This window comes from Rhinopithecus roxellana, chromosome 1 (genome assembly GCF_007565055.1).
Source record: "Rhinopithecus roxellana isolate Shanxi Qingling chromosome 1, ASM756505v1, whole genome shotgun sequence".
In the NCBI taxonomy this organism is placed as follows: domain Eukaryota; kingdom Metazoa; phylum Chordata; class Mammalia; order Primates; family Cercopithecidae; genus Rhinopithecus; species Rhinopithecus roxellana.
In genome coordinates, this window is record NC_044549.1 from 129,905,628 (window position 1) to 129,924,933 (window position 19,306).

A 19,306-nucleotide genomic window follows, 5' to 3' on the forward strand; every position below is an offset into this window, starting at 1 on the left:
GATGGCAGTCACTCAGATAATACAGGGTAATATTCCCCATCTCAAGGTCTGATTTTTTTTTTTTTTTTTTTTTTGAGATGGGGTCTCACTCTGTCACCCAGACTGCAGTGCAGTGGCGCAGCCTTGGCTCACTCACTGCCACCTGTCAGGCTCAAACAATTCTCCCATTTCAGCCTCCAGAGTAGCTAGGACCACAGGGGTGTGCCACAATGCCCAGCTAATTTTTTGTATTTTTGGTAGAGACAGAGTTTCACCACATTGCCCAGGTTGGTCTCGACTTCCTGAGCTCTCGGCCTCACAGAGTACTGGAATTACAGGTGTGGGCTACTGCGCCCAGCCAAGGTCTTTAATCTTAATCTCACCGATACATCCCTTTACCATGTGAGGTAATACATTCACAGATTCTGGGAATTAAGACATGAACATTTGTGGGGGTGTTATTCTGACTACCACACAAATATTTTTCTCCTAGTTTATGGCTTATCATTTCTTTCTTTCTTTTTTTTCTTTTTTTTTTTAGAGACGGAGTCTCGCTCTGTCACCCAGGCTGGAGTGCAATGGTGTGATCTTAGCTCACTACAGCCTCCGCCCCTCCAGGTTCTAGCAATTCTCCTGCCTCAGCCTCCCGAGTAGCTGGGATTACAGGAGCATATCACCATGTCCAGCTAGTTTTTTGTATTTTAGTAGAGATGGTGTTTCACCGTGTTGCCCAGGCTCGTCTCGAACTCCTGAGCTCAGGCAATCCACTCACCTCGGCCTCCCAAAGTGCTAGGATTACAGGCGTGAGCCACAGCACCCAGCTGTCATTTCATTTTCTTATTGATATCCTTTGAATAACAAAAGTCTTCAATTTTTATGAAGTCTGATTTCTTGTTTCTTTTATATGTCATGCTTTTGGTGTTATATCTAAGAATACTTTGCCTAACCCCAAGGTCCTGAAAGATTTTTTGTATTTTCTTCTAGGAATTTTTATAGTATTAGTTCTTCAATTTAGATTTGTGATCCATTTTCAGTTGCTTTTTATATATGGTGCTAGGTAAGGACATAAGTTTTGTTTTTTTGTTTGATTGTTTTTGGCATGTGGATATCCAATTATCCCACCACCATTTGTTGAAAGACGCTCCTTTCTAGGATTTTTTCTGAACGATTATGATCTAAAGTGTGTTGTTGCTTTAGGGTAACAGTATGCTTGTGTATGTCTGTTACCATGTCACTGTGCTCCTATGCTGAGTGCCCTTAGGGGACTAGAATCTTTCCAATAAACCACGTTTGAGATAGTATGAGTCAGCGTGCAGTGTAGCCCTCACTTGAGAGTGTGAATGTATATGCACAGTCACTTTGCTCTGCATGGAAGTAGTTTATTGTTGACTTACTTTCTCTGTGCTTGTTCCTATAGCCCCCCTTTTCATATGTTACTCAATCTCCTTATCCCTTCTTGGTGCTTACACATCTCAGACCCTTGAGCCAAACCCTTGCCAATAACAGTATTTTGGTTCTCAGTTCTGCTCCCTCTGGTCGTGGAGCTTTTGAAGAAAAATGCACACAACTATTCGGTGGGGTTTAGCTGGAAAAGGTGACCTTCCAACTTCACGTCAACTTCTGGCTCCTCAAACAGCAGGTTGGCAGTAAGGCAGGGAAGTTGTTTTCCCATTTCTCAATGAGCAGATTGTGAATCTTTCCATATGGATTTTCTATTATTAATGTTCCTCCGATTCTTTGTTTTAAGATAAACATTCTGAATGTGAATAAAAAAAAAAAGAGAGAGACTCTCCTTTCTTCCATTGAATTGTTTGGGCACGTATATTGAAAATCATTGGCTATAATTGTAAGAATTCATTTGTGAACTCTCAATTCTTTTCCATTGATTTATATGCCTATCCTTGCATCAATATCACACTGTCTCCTTTTCTGGTTTTTGTTACTATTAGGAATGGAGTTAAGGTTATTTTGAATATAAAATATTCACTCAACAATAGACACTAGGGACTCTACTACGGGGAAGGGAGGGAGGGCAGCAAAAGTTGAAAAACCGACTTTTGGGTACTATGCTCACTACTGGGGTGACGGGATTATTCATATCCCAAGCCTCAGCATTGTGTGATATACCCATGTAACAAACCTGCATATGTATGCCCTCAATCTAAAATAAAAGCTGAAATTATTTTTAAAAATTAATAAATAAAATATTAACTCAGAACTGTTTTCCTTGGACAGATTAATATTTAATCTATTATAATTAATATTTAATCTATTGATTAATTGATTGATTAATTAAATTAATAATTAATCTATTAAAAATGGTCTTGGTCTTAGATTAAAAAGAAAATACAACTTTTATGCCTAAACTAGGTAATCTAAAATTGCTTTGAATCTACTAAATTCTATCTTATAAGACTATGTTATAAAAATATCAGAGATGTTAGTGTACATAGGTTTAGTGTACATGAAATATCTTAATGAATAGCCTTTAGTTTGTGCTTTGAATTTGAACAGGTTAATATTATTATTATATTTTCATATTTCCTTTGTACAAGTACTATTTCCAAAGCTCTGATCATTCTTATTCCTTTCAGATCAACCACTAGAATCCCGTAGACTCTGCAACAAGCCAATTCAGAGCTTGCCCAACATGGACACCATTTTTAGTGAGGTCCTCTTGAAGATGTGGAAGCAGCACCCTGGGTGTCTTGCTCAGGAGGCTTGTGTCCGTGCAGTCCAGGCTGCTGTGCAGTATCCCTATGAAGTGGGCATCAAGAAGGAGGAGGAGCTGTTTCTATATCTTTTGCAATCAGGGCAGGCTAGAGCCCTGCAATATGCTTTCTTTGCTGAAAGGAAAGCAAATAAGTGGTCAACTCCCTCTGGAGCATCATGGAAAACAGCATCGGCGCAGCCCGTCTCCTCAGTTGGTGTTGTTGGTAAGAGCATTGGGTAATGAATGGAATCCTCCAAATCCGCTCATGTAATGTGCTACCATTTGCTTAGGGCCACCAGATGCTAGGTTTCACGTAAGACACATTACTTGTGTTAGCTAAGCTAATTCTCACACCGCCCCATGAGCTCTCTTCTTTAACATAAGAGGCCTAGAGATGCCAGCCTTCTCAACAGTGAGCTAAACACGAGTAGGGTGAAAGTCGGACCCTACGTCTGACTCAGACTAGGAATGTTTTATTCTTTTTTTCTTTGAGACAGAGCCTTGCTCTGTCACCCAGGCAGGAGTGCAGTGGCGTGATCTCGGCTCACTGCAACCTCCACCTCCCGGGTTCAAGTGATTATCTTTCCTCAGCCTCCTGAGTAGCTGTGACTACTGCCACCATGCCCAGCTAATTTTTGTATTTTTAATAGAGACAGGGCTTCGCCATGTTGGTCAGGCTGATCTCGAACTCCTGGCCTTAAGTGATCCACCTGCCTCAGTGTCCCAAAGTTCTGAGATGACAGGTGTGAGCCACCACTCCTGGCCTGGCATTTTTTATTCTATGCTACCTCTTCCCTGTATGAATTTCTCATTCCTGGATTTCCTGATGATGATTTGTACCACATTTCAAGGTATGGCCTGTCACTCTCATAGCTAGGTATTTGTAATGAAGTCTCTTGTCTTTCTGGCCCCTGAGCCATTCACTTCTCCTGTTCAAAACCACTATCCTCAAATCCATCTAAACCCTGAAACCATGGCTTCCCTACTTTTTTCCCTCTGGAATTTTCCCAAACAAATTATCTTCTTTCCTCAGAAGCTGGCTGCCTGATTGGCTTCTCTGGGCCACCTTCCTAAGCTTCACTTGCTCAAGAATGGTATTTGGTAGATTTTAAATCCCTTGAGATGGCAAGTGAAACATTCTTTGTACCAGCTCAGGTACAATCTTCTGGGGAGAGGGTCCATAGTTTACTAAAGGCATCAACTTTCTTCCTTTTTTTCTTACAATTAAGTTTTTTTAATCATAATTGAAGACACGCAAGAAAGTTTTAATAGTACAAAAAATTATCATATACTTTTTATCCAGATCCTCCAAATGTTAACATTTTACTATATTTATTTTATTTCCCTCTCTCTTTTCTGAACTCTAAGAATAAGTTACAGACTTATGTGTATTTCCTAAAACTAAATATTCTCTTACGTGACCACAGTATAATTTATCTTTAAAAACATGGCGATTAATATAAAAAACGATTATTTAGTCTATAGCCCTTATTCTGATTTTTCTTTCTTTTTTTTTTTTAACCATCTTTACGATTTGTAAGTATACAGTTCAGTGGTAATAAATACATTTATATCCTTTTTTCCCCCTTCATCTCCCTTTCTCCCCTTCCCTTCCTGGCTTTTGGCAACCAGCAATCTACTCTGTATCATTACGAGATCTACATTTTAAGCTCCCACATATGAGTGAGAACATATGATATTTGCCTTTTAGTGTAAAAGCATCAACTTTCTTAACCCTTGCCCAGCTCTTTAGCACAGTGGTCTCCAACCTTTTTGGCACCAGGGCCAGTTTCACGGAATACAATTTTTCCACGGACTCGGGGGTGATGGTTTTGGGATGAAACTGTTCCACCTCAGATCATCAGGCATTAAATTCTCAGAAGGAGCCGCAGCCTGGATCCCTCGCATGCGCAACCTAGATCCCTCGCGTGCGCAACCCAGATCCCTCCCGTGTGCAACCCAGATCCCTCCCGTGTGCAACCCAGATCCCTCGCATGCGCAGTTCACAATAGGGGTCGCACTCCTGTGAGAGTCTAATACCACCACTGATCTGACAGGAAGCGGAGGTCAAGGCTGAAATGCTCCCTGGCCTGCTGCTCACCTCCTGCTCTGCTGACAGATCACGGACCGGTACCGGTCCACAACCAGAGGTTGAGGACCCCTGCTCTAGCACCAACCCAACTTGGAGGCAAAGATCTCACTCCACATTTTCTCAGTCTGTTTGTTGTCTCAATTCAGCTTTGGTATCAAAGAATCTGTCTTTAATATAAATACATTGTGTTCTTTTCAGCTCTGACTCTGTTGAGGTCTATCCTTGGTTCACTTGTGATTTTTTTTTTTTTTTTGAAATGGAGTTTTGTTCTGTCACCTAGGCTGGAGTGCAGTGGCACAATCTCAGCTCACTGCAACCTCCACCTCCCAGGTGCCAGCAATTCTCGTGCTTCAGCCTCCTGGGTAGCTGAGATTACAAGTGCTGCGCCACCAAGCCTGGCTGATTTTTGTATTTTTAGTAGAGACAGGGTTTCACCATGTTGTCCAGGCTGGTCTTGAACCCCTGACCTCAGGTGATCTGCCCACCTTGGCCTTCCAAAGTGCTGGAATTACAGGCATGAGCCTTTGTGTCTGGCCTTGCTTGTGATTTTTTAAGAAGATGGATAAGTAGAGTGACAAAGAACTATGATTGTTCCTCTTTTTGTACTATTAAATATTTCAGCAATGCCAATATTTATTTCTAGTTGTTATGCACTTACCTCTTTCTTCTCCCTTCAATTCCTTCAAGCCAAGAATAATTAATGCAAATAATAGCAAGCTGGTAAGTCCATCAGTATTGTGTTTGTCAACCATTGTTTGACAGAATTTCCCAATTTTGTTGTGAGCCTTTCTTTAAAAGGCTTCAGGTTTGTTTCTGGCATATAATGTTTAAAAGTTTGAAGTATTTTTTTAAAACGATATCCACATTGTTTTGAAAAATATTGGAAAGGGCGTAATAAATATATAAAAGACACATAGATAGAAATAAAGTAAGAGGATCTGGACGTTTCTGCCCTCTTCGTGTGTATTGCCACACTACCCTGCATTTCATCTTTGTGGTGCAGCCTTCTACTGCTCCCTCGTGTCCTCTGAAAGACTCCATGACCCTCCTCTGCCTCCTGACTGAAACCCGGCTTACCCTGAGGACTTGCATCTGCTGCCCTCTCCAGGGAATGCTGCCACTTTTCCCACACTCCATGGGCCTCTGGGTCACTTCTCAGACCATTGCACTTTATGGGACACTGTCCTTTGTGGTCCTGCCCTGTGGTCTTGTCATTCTATCCCTTTTCATTACTGTCATGGCTCCCCCTCCATTTGCTGAAAACTTTAGTTCCTGGCTCACAGCTACCCACTTTGGCCCAAACCCTGCTGCCATCCTGGTTGTCCTCATTGTCTCCATGGACAATCATTCCCTGCTTGTAGCGTCTGAGTTTTTTGCCTCCTCAGACTCAGGGACATTCGCCTCACCTCACTTCCACATTCCATACTCATTGCTTCTCTACAGGTCTTGTCACTACCCTGAATATTTCCTCACTTCTAAAATCTGAAATCCCACTCTTCACCAATACCTCATATCTTTCCTTATATCTTTCTTAATGGGTTATTTCAACTACATCCATTACTCGATCAGCTCCCCTTATCTTTATTTTCTTCTTATTCAGCTTTAATTTTAGGAATTATCATTTCAGCCACTCTCAGGCCAAAGTCTCAAAACTCTGTGATTCATTGCCCTTCCATTGTGCTCCCCACAGAATCCTCACCCTGATGATTCCAGTTGTTTGCTTGTTTCCATGAGCCCAGGCCCAGGCTTCTCAGCCCCGCAGGAGATGCAGTTCCAATTGGTAACCCTGCAAGTTCACATTCTCACACCACACGCGGGCTCCCAGGCCTGTCAGGACAGGGGAATGTAGTTGATAAGAAACTGCAAAACTAGCATTTAAAACATCCTTATTTGGTATTTACTTCTCTGAGTAGAAGAGGTTCCTGATCAAATTCAATTCCATGGCAGTCAAATGCAGTAATTTGGCAGGGGAGCAGGACTCCTTGTCCCTGTCTATATACATCTATGAGGCAAAATTAGAGAACTGTATGAAGCTTGAAACTAATAGCTAGGAGATAGGTTCAAAACTAGCAGAGTTTTGAACCCCACATTCTACCTTTTAATGTAGAAAAGGTTTATCAAAGCTAAAGTTTAGGATACAAGTTGCTGTAGAAGTGAGAGTCATTCAGTCTGCTTGTTCTTGGGAGAAGTGCAGGGGGTTAATACATTTGGAAAACTGTGTTCTTAATAATTTATTTATTATATAGTATTGAGTAATTTAATACACTTGGAAAATTAAATAAATATGTTCTGGATAGACTAAATCAGTATTTCTGATGACTGATACATCCTATCTTCAAAACCAATCCTCCATGCTAGTAAATACAAAGTATAGAGGAGTAATATATAAGTGGCTTTCACAAAGCTTTTTTATCCACAGTGGACTGGTTAGGCAACAGATCATCTGCTGCTGTAACAGGTAACCCAGCGATCTCAGTAGCTTAACACAATAAGTATTTATTTAATGCTTATTCCATAAGGTCATTCTAGGACTGGGGTTTTTTCCCACTAGTGGCTCTGCCATTCTCCATGATAAGGGTCAGCAAAGTTTTTCTGTAAAGTTCCAGATGGTAAATATTTTAAGCTTTGTGGACCATACAGTCTCTGTTGCAACTACCCAAGTCTACCATTGTGCACAAAAACAGCCATAGAGCCGGGCGTGGTGGCACATGCCTCAATTGCAGCCACTAGGGAGGTCGAGGCAGGAAGATCACTTGAACCCAGGACATAGAGGCTGCAGTAAGCCATGATGCCACCACTGTACTCCATCCTGGTCAACAGAACAAGACCCTATCTCTAAAAACAAACAAAATACAAAACAAAACAAAAACCCAGCCATAGACAATATGGAAACAAATTAGCCTTGTATTCCAATAAAATTTTATTTATGGACACTGAATTTTGAATGTGAAAAAATTTTTCATGTGTCACAAAACGGTGCTTTTTAAGTTTTTTATTTAAAACTGTAAAAACATGTTTTTGTCTGCAGGCAGTGCAAAAATCAGCAGTGGGTAGGGTTTGACCTACAGGCCACAGTTTACCCCATCACCTACTTTAGGCCTTCTTCAAGGCCTTGGAGTCGTTCTCTGCATTCTCTACATCCGCGTATCTATGGAGGGTCTTGTGGGAGACTTTAGGAGTCAATCTGAGAACCCACATTGCCCCCAGTCACCACCACAATATTTCACTGATCACAGTTACTCACGGGCCCTAACAGGATGCCAGGAATCTAGAAAGTACAGTCTTCTGTGTGCCAGGAGGAAAAGGAATTAGTGTTGGAAACAAATAACATATTTTTCATCAAATAATTTTTCTTCATTTTCCATTTTTTTCTTGCCTTTGCTTAAAATATTTCTCCTTATGTTTCTCCCTTCCTTGACCTGGATGGTTCAACGTCCTGAATTTTACCTATTACAGTCTAATCTGCCTTTAAGGTCCATTTCAAATGTCTTTGTCTTGAAGCTCTTCTTGATTCCTCCAACTGAATGTAATTTTTTCCCTTTGAATCAAAGGAATTTGAACTTTTCACATCATTTACTTTACCATATGGAATGGATATTTGTGAACTCCTCTTTCCACTGCTAGATCAGAAGCTCCCTGAAGGTTGATGCTCTTCAGGTTTTTTTTTATATATAACAGTTTAATTGAAATGTAACTCATATATAAAATTCACCCTTTTATGTATGTATGTATTTATTTATTTTAATTTTTTTTTTGAAGACAGGTTCTTGCTGTATTGCCCAGGCTGGAGTGCAGTGGCACAATCTCAGCTCACTGCAATCTCCACCTTCCAGTTTCAAGTGATTCTTTGTACCTCGGTCTCCTGAGTAGCTGGGACTATAGGCATGTGCCACTATGCCCGGCTAATTTTTGTATTTTTAGTAGAGATGGGGTGTCGCCATGTTGGCCAGTCTGGTCTCAAACTCTTGGCCTCAAGTGATCCACCTGCCTCAGCTTCTCAAAGTGCTGGGATTACAGGCATGAACCACTGCGCCAGGCCAAAAATCACCCTTTTAAAGCGATTTAATGTAAAACGGTACAGCTGCGACTGGGCACAGTGGCTCACGCCTGTAATCCCAGCACTTTGTGGGGCCGACGTGGGTGGATCACCTGAGGTCAGGAATTTGAGACCAGCCTGGCCAATATGATGAAACCCTGTCTCTAGTGAAAATACAAAAAACAATTAGCCAGGCATGGTGGCAGGTGCCTGTAATCCCAGCTACTTCGGAGGCTGAGGCATGAGAATCACTTGAACTCAGGAGGCAGAGGTTGCAGTGAGCTGAGATCACACCACTGCACTCCAGTCTGGGTGACAGAGCAGGACTCCATCTCAAAAAATAAATAAATAAATAATAAAATGGTACAGCTGCTATGGACAACAGCATGACAGTTCTAAAAGGTAAAAAGTGCCATATGATCCAGCAATTCCACTTCTGGATGTTTACCCCAAAGAAATGAAAGCAGGGACTGGGCATAGTGGCTCATGCCTGTAATCCCAGCACTTTGGGAGGCCAAGGCAGGTGGATCACTTGAGGTCAGGAATTCGGGACCAGCCTGACCAACATGGTGAAACCCCATCTCTACTAAGAATACAAAAATTAGCTGGACGTGGTGGTACATACCTGTAATCCCTGCTACTTGGGAGGCTGAGGCAGGAGAATCGCTTGAATCCAGGAGGTGGAGGTTGCAGTGATCCGAAATCACACCACTGCACTCCAGCCTGGGTGACAGAGAGAGGCTCCATCTGAAACAAACAAACAAAAAAAGAATTGAAAGCAGGGACTCAAATAGATATTTATACACTCATGTTCATAACAGCATCATTCACAATAGCCCAACAGTACAAGCAACCCAAGTGTCCATTGAAGGATGAATGGGTAAATAAAATTTGGTATATGCATACAATGGAATATTATCCAGCCTTAAAAAGGAAGAAAATTGTGACACATGTTACAGCATGGGTGAACCATGAGGACATACTGCTAAGTGAAATAAGCCAAGCATAAAAGATCAAATACTGCATAATTCCACTTATATGAGGTACCTGGAGTAGTCAGATTCACAGATATAGAAAATAGAATGGTTGGCCAGGGCTAGGGAGAGGGAAAATAGGGAGTTACCATTTCATCAAAGCTGAAAGCTATACAGAGTTTCAGCTTTGCAATTTGAAGAGTTCTGATGATGGTTGTACACATTGTGAATGTATTTAATGCCACTGAACTGTGCACTTAAAAATGGTCATGATGGTAAATCGTATGTGTATTTTGCCACAATTTTTAAAAATAAGACAATGCATAGTAAGAGTATCACCAGAAAAGAATACAATTCAATGGTTGTTAGATACTAACAGTTTATGCAACCATTGTCACATCAATTTTAGAACATTCTCATCACTCCCCAAAGAAATCCTCTACCCATCAATAGTCGCTCTCCGTCACCCTTCCCTCCAGCCCTTGGCAACCATGAATCTACTTTCTGTCTCTATAGATTTGCCTATTCTGGACATTTCATATAAATGGAACCATACAATATGTATAATATGTAGCCTTTTGTGTCTGGCTTTTTTTTTTTTTTTTCCGAGATGGGGTGTCACTCTGTCACCCAGGCTAGAGTGCAGTGGCACAATCTCAACTCATTGCAACCACTGCCTCCTGAGTCCAAGCAATCCTTCCACCTCAGCCTCCTGAGGAGCTGGGACTATAGGCATATGCCACCACACCTGGCTAATTTGTTGCATTTCTGGTAGAGACAGGGTTTTGCCATGTTGGCCAGGCTGGTCTTGAACCCCTGAGCTCAAATGATCCTTGTGTCTTGGCCTCCTAAAGTGCTGGGATTGCAGGCATGAGCCACCACACCCGGCCCCGGCTTCTTTAACTTAGCATAATGCTTTCAAGATTCATTCATGTTATAGCATGTATCATTATTTTATTCTTTTTTTTTTTTTTTTTTTTTTTTGAGACAGAATTTTGCTCTTGTTGCCCAGGCTGGAGTGCAATGGTGTGATCTCAGCTCACTGCAACCTCTGCCTCCCAGGTTCAAGCGATTCTCCTACCTCAGCCTTCCAAGAAGCTGGGATTACAGGTGTGCACCACCACGTCCAGCTATTTTTTGTATTTTTAGTAGAGATGGGGTTCACCATGTTGGTCAGGCTGGTCTTGAAATCCTGACCTCAGGTGATCTGCCTGCCTCGTATTTTATTCCTTTTTATGGCTGAATAATATTCTCCATTTTGTGTATCCATTCACCAGTTGATGGACATTCAGATTGCTTTTATTTTTTGGCTAATTTTTTAATGTGAGAAGATGAAATTTATTTTTATTGTATAAATGCAAAAATTACAAGAAAATATTTTAAAGCTTTAAAAAATGCCAAGTGACATTGATACAGGAAAATCACAAAGCAGGAGAACTATACTAAATTAATAGATTTCATTTTAAAATGTCTCATTGTATCTCAGATTTTGAAAGATTCCATTTCTGTGGAAGACAGTTGATTCTGTTGAAGATTTAATTAATAATTTAATTAATAAGTACTGATAGCCACTGATCTATTTCTTTTGGGGAGGAGATAAGAAAGATGTGTATACATTCTGTGTACATGTAATATACACAATTTTCTGGATCCAGCCTTAGCTCAGGGTTTCTGAAATTTTTTTTTTACTTTTATTTTAGATTCAGGGGGTACATGTACAGGTTTGTTACATGGGTATATATATTGCATGATGCCAAGGTTTGGGCTTCTAATGTTCACTCAAGTAGTGGGACATAGAACCCGATAGGTAGGTTTTCAACCCTTCCGTCTTCCCTCACTCCCTCTTTTGAAATTCCCAGTGTTTACTGTTCCCATCTTTGGGGTCATGTGTACCCAGTGTTTAGCTCCCACTTATAAGTGAGAGCATGCAGTATTTGGTTTTCTGTTTCTCTGTTAATTTGCTTAGGATAATGGCCTCCAGCTGCATCTGTGTTGTTGCAAATGTGTGATTTTATTCTTTTTTATGGCTGCATTTGGCTATTTTGAATAATGCTGCTAATGAACATTCATGTACAAGCTTTATGTGGACATATATTTTCAGTTCTCTTGGAGATTTAGATATCAGTGGAATTGCTGGATCATACAGTAACTCCATGTTTAACATTTTGAGTAACTACTAAACTCTTTTTCACAGCAACTGTACCATTTAAAAAATTTGCCAGCAATGTATCAGTGTTCTAATTTCCCCAAATCCTCACCAAAATTTGTTATTGTCTGTCTTTTTCATTATTGCAATCCTAGTGGGTTTGAAGCATTATCTCACTGTGGTTTTGATTTGCATTCTCTTAATGACTATTGATGTTGAACATTTTTTCATGTGATTATTGCCTATGTGTTGCTTGTGCTTTGGGTGTCATATCTTAGAAACCATTGCCTAATTCAAGATCGCAAAGATGTATCCATCTATCAGACTTACTCCTAAGATCTGCCTCTAAGAATTTTATAGTTTTAGCTCTTACATTTAGGCCTGTGATCCATTTTGAGTTAGTTTTGTATATGGTGTGAGGTAAGGGTCCAACTTCATTCTTTTACATGTGGATATCCAGTTGTCCCAGCATCACTTGTTGAAAAGACTATACTTTCTGGGCCAGGCGCGGTGGCTCAAGCCTGTATTCCCAGCTCTTTGGGAGGCCGAGGCGGGCGGATCACAAGGTCAGGAGATCGAGACCATCCTGGCTAACACAGTGAAACCCCGTCTCTACTAAAAAGTACAAAAAACTAGCCGGGCGAGGTGGCGGGCGCCTGTAGTCCCAGCTACTTGGGAGGCTAAGGCAGGAGAATGGCATGAACCCGGGAGGCGGAGCTTGCAGTGAGCTGAGATCCGGCCACTGCACTCCAGCTTGGGCGACAGAGCGAGACTCCGTCTCAAAAAGAAAAAAAAAAAAAAAAAAAGAAAAGACTATACTTTCTCCATTGAATGTTCTTGGTGCTCTTGTTAAAAATTAATTGGCCATAATTGTATGGGTTTGTTTTTGGCTGTCAGTTGTATTCTGCTGATCTATGTGTCTATCCTTTTGCTATGATCACACTGTCTTATATACTGTAGGCTTTTTTTTTTTTTTTTTTTTGAGACAGGGTCTCACTCTGTCACATAGGCTGGAGTGCGGTAGTGTGATCATAGCTCACTGCAATCCTCAAACTCCTGGGCTCAAGATATCCTCCTGCTTCAGCTTCCCAAATAGCTGTAACTGTAGGCACGCACCATCATGCCTGGCTAATTTTTGTCGTTGTTGTTGTTGAGATGGAATTTTGCTCTTGTTGCCCAGGCTGGAGTGCAATGGTGCGATCTCAGCTCACTGCAACCTCTGCCTCCTGGGTTCAAGTGATTGTCCTGCCTCAGCCTCCTGAGTAGTGGGGATTACAGGCATGTACCACCACGCCTAGCTGATTTTGTATTTTTAGTAGAGACGAGGTTTCTCCATGTTGGTCAGGCTGGTCTCGAAATCCTGACCTCAGGTGATCCGCCTGCCTCAGCCTCCCGAAGTGCTGGGATTACAGGGGTGAGCCACTGCACCTGGCCTCCTGGCTAATTTTTAATTTTTTATAGAGTTGGAGTCTCACTATATTGCCCGGGCTGGTCTCAAACTCCTGGTTGCAAGTGATCCTCTCACCTTGGCCTCCCGAGGTGCTGGGATTACAGGCACGAGCCACCTCACCCAACCTTGAATAGTTTTGTCATACAATTTGAAATTGGGAAGAGTGAATCCTCCAGCTTTGTTCTTTTACAGTATTGTTTTGGCTCTTCTGGATTTCTTGCATTTCTGTGTGAATTTTAGGATCAGCTTATTGATTCTGCAAAAAAACCAGCTGGGATTTTTATAGGAATTGTGTTGGTTCTTCACATCAATTTGGGTACTATTGCCACCTTAGCAATATTAAGTTGTCTGATACATAAACATGTAATGTGTTTCCATTTATTTGGTCTTATTTAATTTCTATTAACAATGTTTTACAGTTTTTAGTGTACAGATCCTCCTATTCTTTGTTAAATTTCTTCCTGTGTAGTATTCTTTTTGGTGCTATTGTAAGTAGAATTGTTTCTTTTAATTTTATATTCAGGTTGTTTATTGCTAATATATAGAAATATACTTGATTTTTGTGTATCAATTATGTACCTACAACCCTGTTGGACCCATTTATTAGTTTGTATAGCTTCTATTTATGTGTATGAATCCGACTAAGTTTTATATCCTCTGAAACACTTAACAGAGTGCAGAGTCTTTATTACTACTCAATCCATTTGTGTTTCTTGAATCGATCTCTTTAAATGCCACATTTCACATAAGCCTTCCATCCAGTGAATAATTTCTCAGTTCCCAATACCACTGAATCGTTCTTTTTCACCTTTGATTTTTATCTGCAGGCTTGGGAACAATGGGCCGAGGCATTGTCATTTCTTTTGCAAGGGCCAGGATTCCTGTGATTGCTGTAGACTCAGACAAAAACCAGCTAGCAACTGCAAACAAGATAATAACCTCTGTCTTGGAAAAAGAAGCCTCCAAAATGCAACAGAGTGGCCACCCTTGGTCAGGACCAAAACCCAGGTTAACTTCATCTATGAAGGAGCTTAGTGATGTAGATTTAGTCATTGAAGCAGTATTTGAGGAAATGAGCCTGAAGAAGCAGGTCTTTGCTGAACTCTCAGCCGTGTGCAAACCAGAAGCATTTTTGTGCACTAATACTTCAGCCCTGGATGTTGATGAGATTGCTTCTTCCACTGATCGTCCTCACTTGGTCATTGGCACCCACTTCTTTTCGCCAGCTCATGTCATGAAGTTGTTAGAAGTTATTCCCAGCCGATACTCTTCCCCCACTACCATTGCCACTGTTATGAACTTATCAAAAAAGATTAAAAAGATTGGAGTCGTTGTAGGCAACTGTTTTGGATTTGTGGGGAATCGAATGTTGAATCCTTATTACAATCAGACATATTTCTTGTTAGAAGAAGGCAGCAAACCAGAGGAGGTAGATCAGGTGCTGGAAGAGTTTGGTTTTAAAATGGGACCTTTTAGAGTGTCCGATCTTGCTGGGTTGGATGTGGGCTGGAAATCTAGAAAGGGGCAAGGTCTTACTGGACCTACATTGCCTCCAGGAACTCCTGCCCGAAAAAGGGGCAATAGGAGATACTGCCCAATTCCTGATGTGCTCTGTGAATTAGGACGATTTGGCCAGAAGACAGGTAAGGGTTGGTATCAATATGACAAGCCATTGGGTAGGATTCACAAACCCGATCCCTGGCTTTCCAAATTCCTATCACAGTATAGAGAAACCTATCACATTGAACCACGTGCCATTAGCCAGGATGAGATCCTTGAGCGCTGCTTATATTCACTTATCAATGAAGCATTCCGTATCTTGGGAGAAGGGATAGCTGCTAGCCCAGAGCACATTGATGTTGTCTATTTACATGGATATGGATGGCCAAGGCACAAGGGCGGGCCCATGTTCTATGCTTCCACGGTTGGGTTGCCCACAGTTCTAGAGAAGTTGCAGAAATATTACAGGCAGAACCCTGATATTCCCCAATTGGAGCCCAGTGACTATCTAAAAAAACTGGCTTCTCAGGGAAACCCTCCCCTGAAAGAATGGCAAAGCTTGGCAGGCTCCCCTAGCAGTCACTTGTGATTCAGCCTTCCAGATTATGCCTCACATGCTAGCATCAGGTAATGCTCACTGAATTTCAGTGAAATTAAATCAAAAATCCAAAGTAAGATTATTCTGAAATACAAAGCAAAAGAAATAATCAGTAGAGTCTTCTGTGTGACAACTCTAATGGTCAAATCTTTAGGAATGTGCTTCCTATGCCTCTGAATCTGTCCTTACCAGATAAATTCAATGCATGAACTTGTGTGAATGTAGTATCATAATCGCTGATGAAAGAGGCTCAGGTATAAGTTGAGATTCTCAAATGTTTTGATCATTGGATAAATGTGTCATCAGTTAATAAATGACAAATGCAGCTAAGTCATACATTGATTTTGACTCCTTTCAATGTCACACACATAGTATTGATCAGAAATCTTATGAATCATACATACACTCAACAAACATTAAAGTCGTAGGAAAAACACAGTTGGAAATTGGTAAGGGAACTGAGTACTTCAAACCAGCACAGGGAACTCAGATTAGCATGGCAAGCCTTTCCTCTTCTGGTCTTTCCTCTTCTGTTTATGAGGAAATAATAGAAAGTAGTAAGTCGTTAACTTAGTGTAAAAGGGTCTTAGAGAACATCTAACCTAGGATTTCCCAATTCTGTGATAGAGTAATGACACCAGTTTCCTGTCATGACAGGCCTCTGTGATGTTACGTATGGAAATGGTTGAATCTTGAAAAATCTAAAATTGTTGCAAAACATATTTTGTATAATTTTGTTATAAGAGTTCTTCTCTTTTTACTTTTTGCGTTGTGTAGTTAAAAATTAAGGGGCTGGTCAATACAAAAAACTTGTACACAAATATTTATAGCAGAATTATTCATAATGGCCAAAAGTTGGATACAACCCAAATGTCTATTAACTAATGAATAGATAAATCTGGTATATCCATACAATGGACTATTATTCAGTCATAAAAAGAAATAAAGGACCAGGCACAGTGGCTCACACCTGTAATCCCAGCACTTTGGGAGGCTGAGGCAGGAGGATTGTTTGATGTCAGAAATTTGAGACCAGCCTGGGCAACATAGCAAAACCCTGTCTCTATAAAAAATACTTCCCGTACATTAGTGGTTGCCTAAGGCTAGAATTAGGGGTGATGAATGGGGAGTACAGGATTCATCTAATAGGTACAGAATTTCTCTATGGTTCATGAAAATGGTCTAAACTTATTGTGGTAATGGTCACATAACAATATATTAAAAACCATTGAGTTGAATATTTTAAGTGGGTGAATTATATGGTATGTGAATTGTATCTCAATAAAGTTGTTAGTAAATAAATGGGGCTGAAGATGTTATCCTTCATTGTGGTGGAAATGAACTTTCACAATATTTTCACCTGTGAACCCCAACAAAATGATGAAAGTTCTGATGGAAAAATCTTGAATGAATAGAGTATAAGTTTTCCGTTGTTAAAGAGCAAACAAAAAACCAACAAAAAATCCAAGTGTGCCTTGAATTGTACAGAGCACAATTATTATGTTTGAAATATATACTACTTAATTTTATATAATTTGGTTTGTGAAATTAAAGATATCAATGAAAATGATTCCTGAAAGTAGTAATTTTGTCTCCAAAGTGACTTGTTTTCAAATTAATGTTAAATAAAACCCACTAACTTTTTCTTCAAACCTGGAATTAATTTTGAGTTCTTGCAACTTATTTTCACCCTACACTAGCCTCTAGATTGAGGTTTTGAAATTAGAGCGTCTATGAATAGATTTTATCAGTCAATAACCCCTGAAATGTTATGATAAAGTTTGTGTATATGTATCTGAGTACATTTCTTGGAAGAGGTACCAGATCTTACATCATATTCTAAAAAGTATCATGACCCGGCTGGACACTGTGGCTCACATCTGTAATCCCAACATTTTGGGAGTCCGAGGTGGGCAGATCATGAGGTCAGGAGATCAAGACCATCCTGGCTAATACGGTGAAACCCCATCTCTACTAAAAATACACAAAATTAGCCGGGTGTGGTGGCACGCGCCTGTAGTCCTAGCTACTTGGGAGGCTGAGGCAGGATAATTGCTTGAACCCAGGAGGCAGAGGTTGCAGTGAGCTGAGATTGCGCGGCTGTACCCCAGCCTGGGCGACAGAGTGAGACTCCATCTCAAAAAAAAAAAAAGTATCATGACCCAATAAAGGTTAAGGACCAATAGAAAATGGAAGAGCGGCCCAGCACGGTGGCTCATGCCTGTAATCCCAGCACTTTGGGAGGCCAAGGTGGGCAGATCACTTGGGGTCAGGAGTTTGAGACCAGCCTAGCCAACATGGTGAAACCCCGTCTCTACTAAAAATACAAAAATTACCCGGGAGTGGGGGCGCATGCCTGTAGTTCCAGCTACTCGGGAGGCTGAGGCAGGAGAATCCCTTAAACCCAGGAGGCAGAGGTTGCAGTGAGCTGAGATCTCGCCACTACATTCCAGCCTGGGTGACAGAAAAAGACTCCGTCTAAAGAAAAAAAAAAAAAGAAAGAAAACAGGAAAAGGAAAATACGAGTTCATTCCTTCTTATTTTACATCAAATGAAGCCAAACATTCAAATTTGCTGGGTCCTACATATAATAGTAGTTACTATGATGAAATTTTTCAGGATATTCTCTCCTGTCCTTGAAAATATACTTGCTTAAAAGGCTGATTTTGTTAATAATTTTAAAACATTTGTTTAAGAAAAACCTCTGGATTTCATTTTTAAAAATATGTTCTAATGATAATTGACTGTGACGGGAATGATATATTGGAAACACCCTTGAAGCTGTAAGACTCCCAGCTTGAAAGACGCTCTTAATGATACTCCTTAAATCAGTGAAGCCACCATGCAGCTGCAGTTGCTCTCTGTTTATTTATCTCCAGCAGGAACAGGTGTGCATGAGAGCGATAAAGTGAAGAATCCTAAATTCCCCTGATTAATGATGTTACAGAGTCGTTTATGCAAATCACACTCTACTGCACTGTAGGAACCTAGAATTTCTAGGGTCTTAGATTTGTCTTTAAAACAGACACCTAGAAATCAGAAATATTGCAGCCTCACTAGATTATCTGAACCCTTTTGGTAGCCATTGATAAGATTAAATCAAGTTCTCTGGACTATGTTTAAAAGCAGCTTTTTGCAAGAACAGAATAGTTCTTGACTATTCCTGGGACTGTCAGTACCATCTGCTTATCTTAACAGCTTATACGTATTCTGGGATTAACAGACAAGTTACACTGCTTCCATGCAGGACAGCAGCATTGCACAACTCCAGCGGACACCATTCATACTGTGTACCAAGGGGCTGTCATCCACATAGAAATGATATGAATGACATCCCCAGGAATTGTATAATGCCTAGTTTTGTTTCCAGGACACTCTGTGTAGCGGTTTCAAGCCAAAAACTCTTCTGGTTATTGCTGTATCTTTCTAAATAATAGTTGACAAAAGTGGTTCAGAAAATTTCTATTTAGACTGGATCACCAATGGGACCAAATTTGGAACAAAATGGGACAAAATGTTTGTGTTTTGTTTGTTCTTTTTTTTCCCTAGCACCCTGAGAAAGAGGAATATGAGAGAGATGAACAGAACTTTAAATTCTTGTCCAAAGAATACCAGGGCATTTAATTTATTTTTTGTTTTTTGTAGAGACTTATGTTGCCCAGGCTAATCTCAAATTCCTGGGCTCAAGCGATCCTCCTGTCTCAGCCTCCCAAAGTGCTGAGCCACTGCACCCGGTCTCCGAGGGCATTTCAATTGAAATATTTAGGCCGGGTGTGGTGGCTCAAGCCTGTAATCCCAGCACTTTGGGAGGCCGAGAT

General features: G+C 40.7%; 1 protein-coding gene across 1 annotated transcript in view; it reads left to right on the forward strand.

Moving 5' to 3' along the window:
* Nucleotides 1-17,074, forward strand: part of EHHADH (enoyl-CoA hydratase and 3-hydroxyacyl CoA dehydrogenase) — a 79,388-nt gene extending 62,314 nt beyond the window's left edge. The window contains exons 6-7 of the mRNA XM_010376587.2: nt 2,574-2,915; nt 14,218-17,074. Of these exons, the coding sequence (XP_010374889.2) occupies nt 2,574-2,915; nt 14,218-15,479 (1,604 nt within the window). The 3' untranslated portion in view covers nt 15,480-17,074. The remainder of the gene's footprint in view (nt 1-2,573; nt 2,916-14,217) is intronic.
* Nucleotides 17,075-19,306: the final 2,232 nt, after the last annotated feature.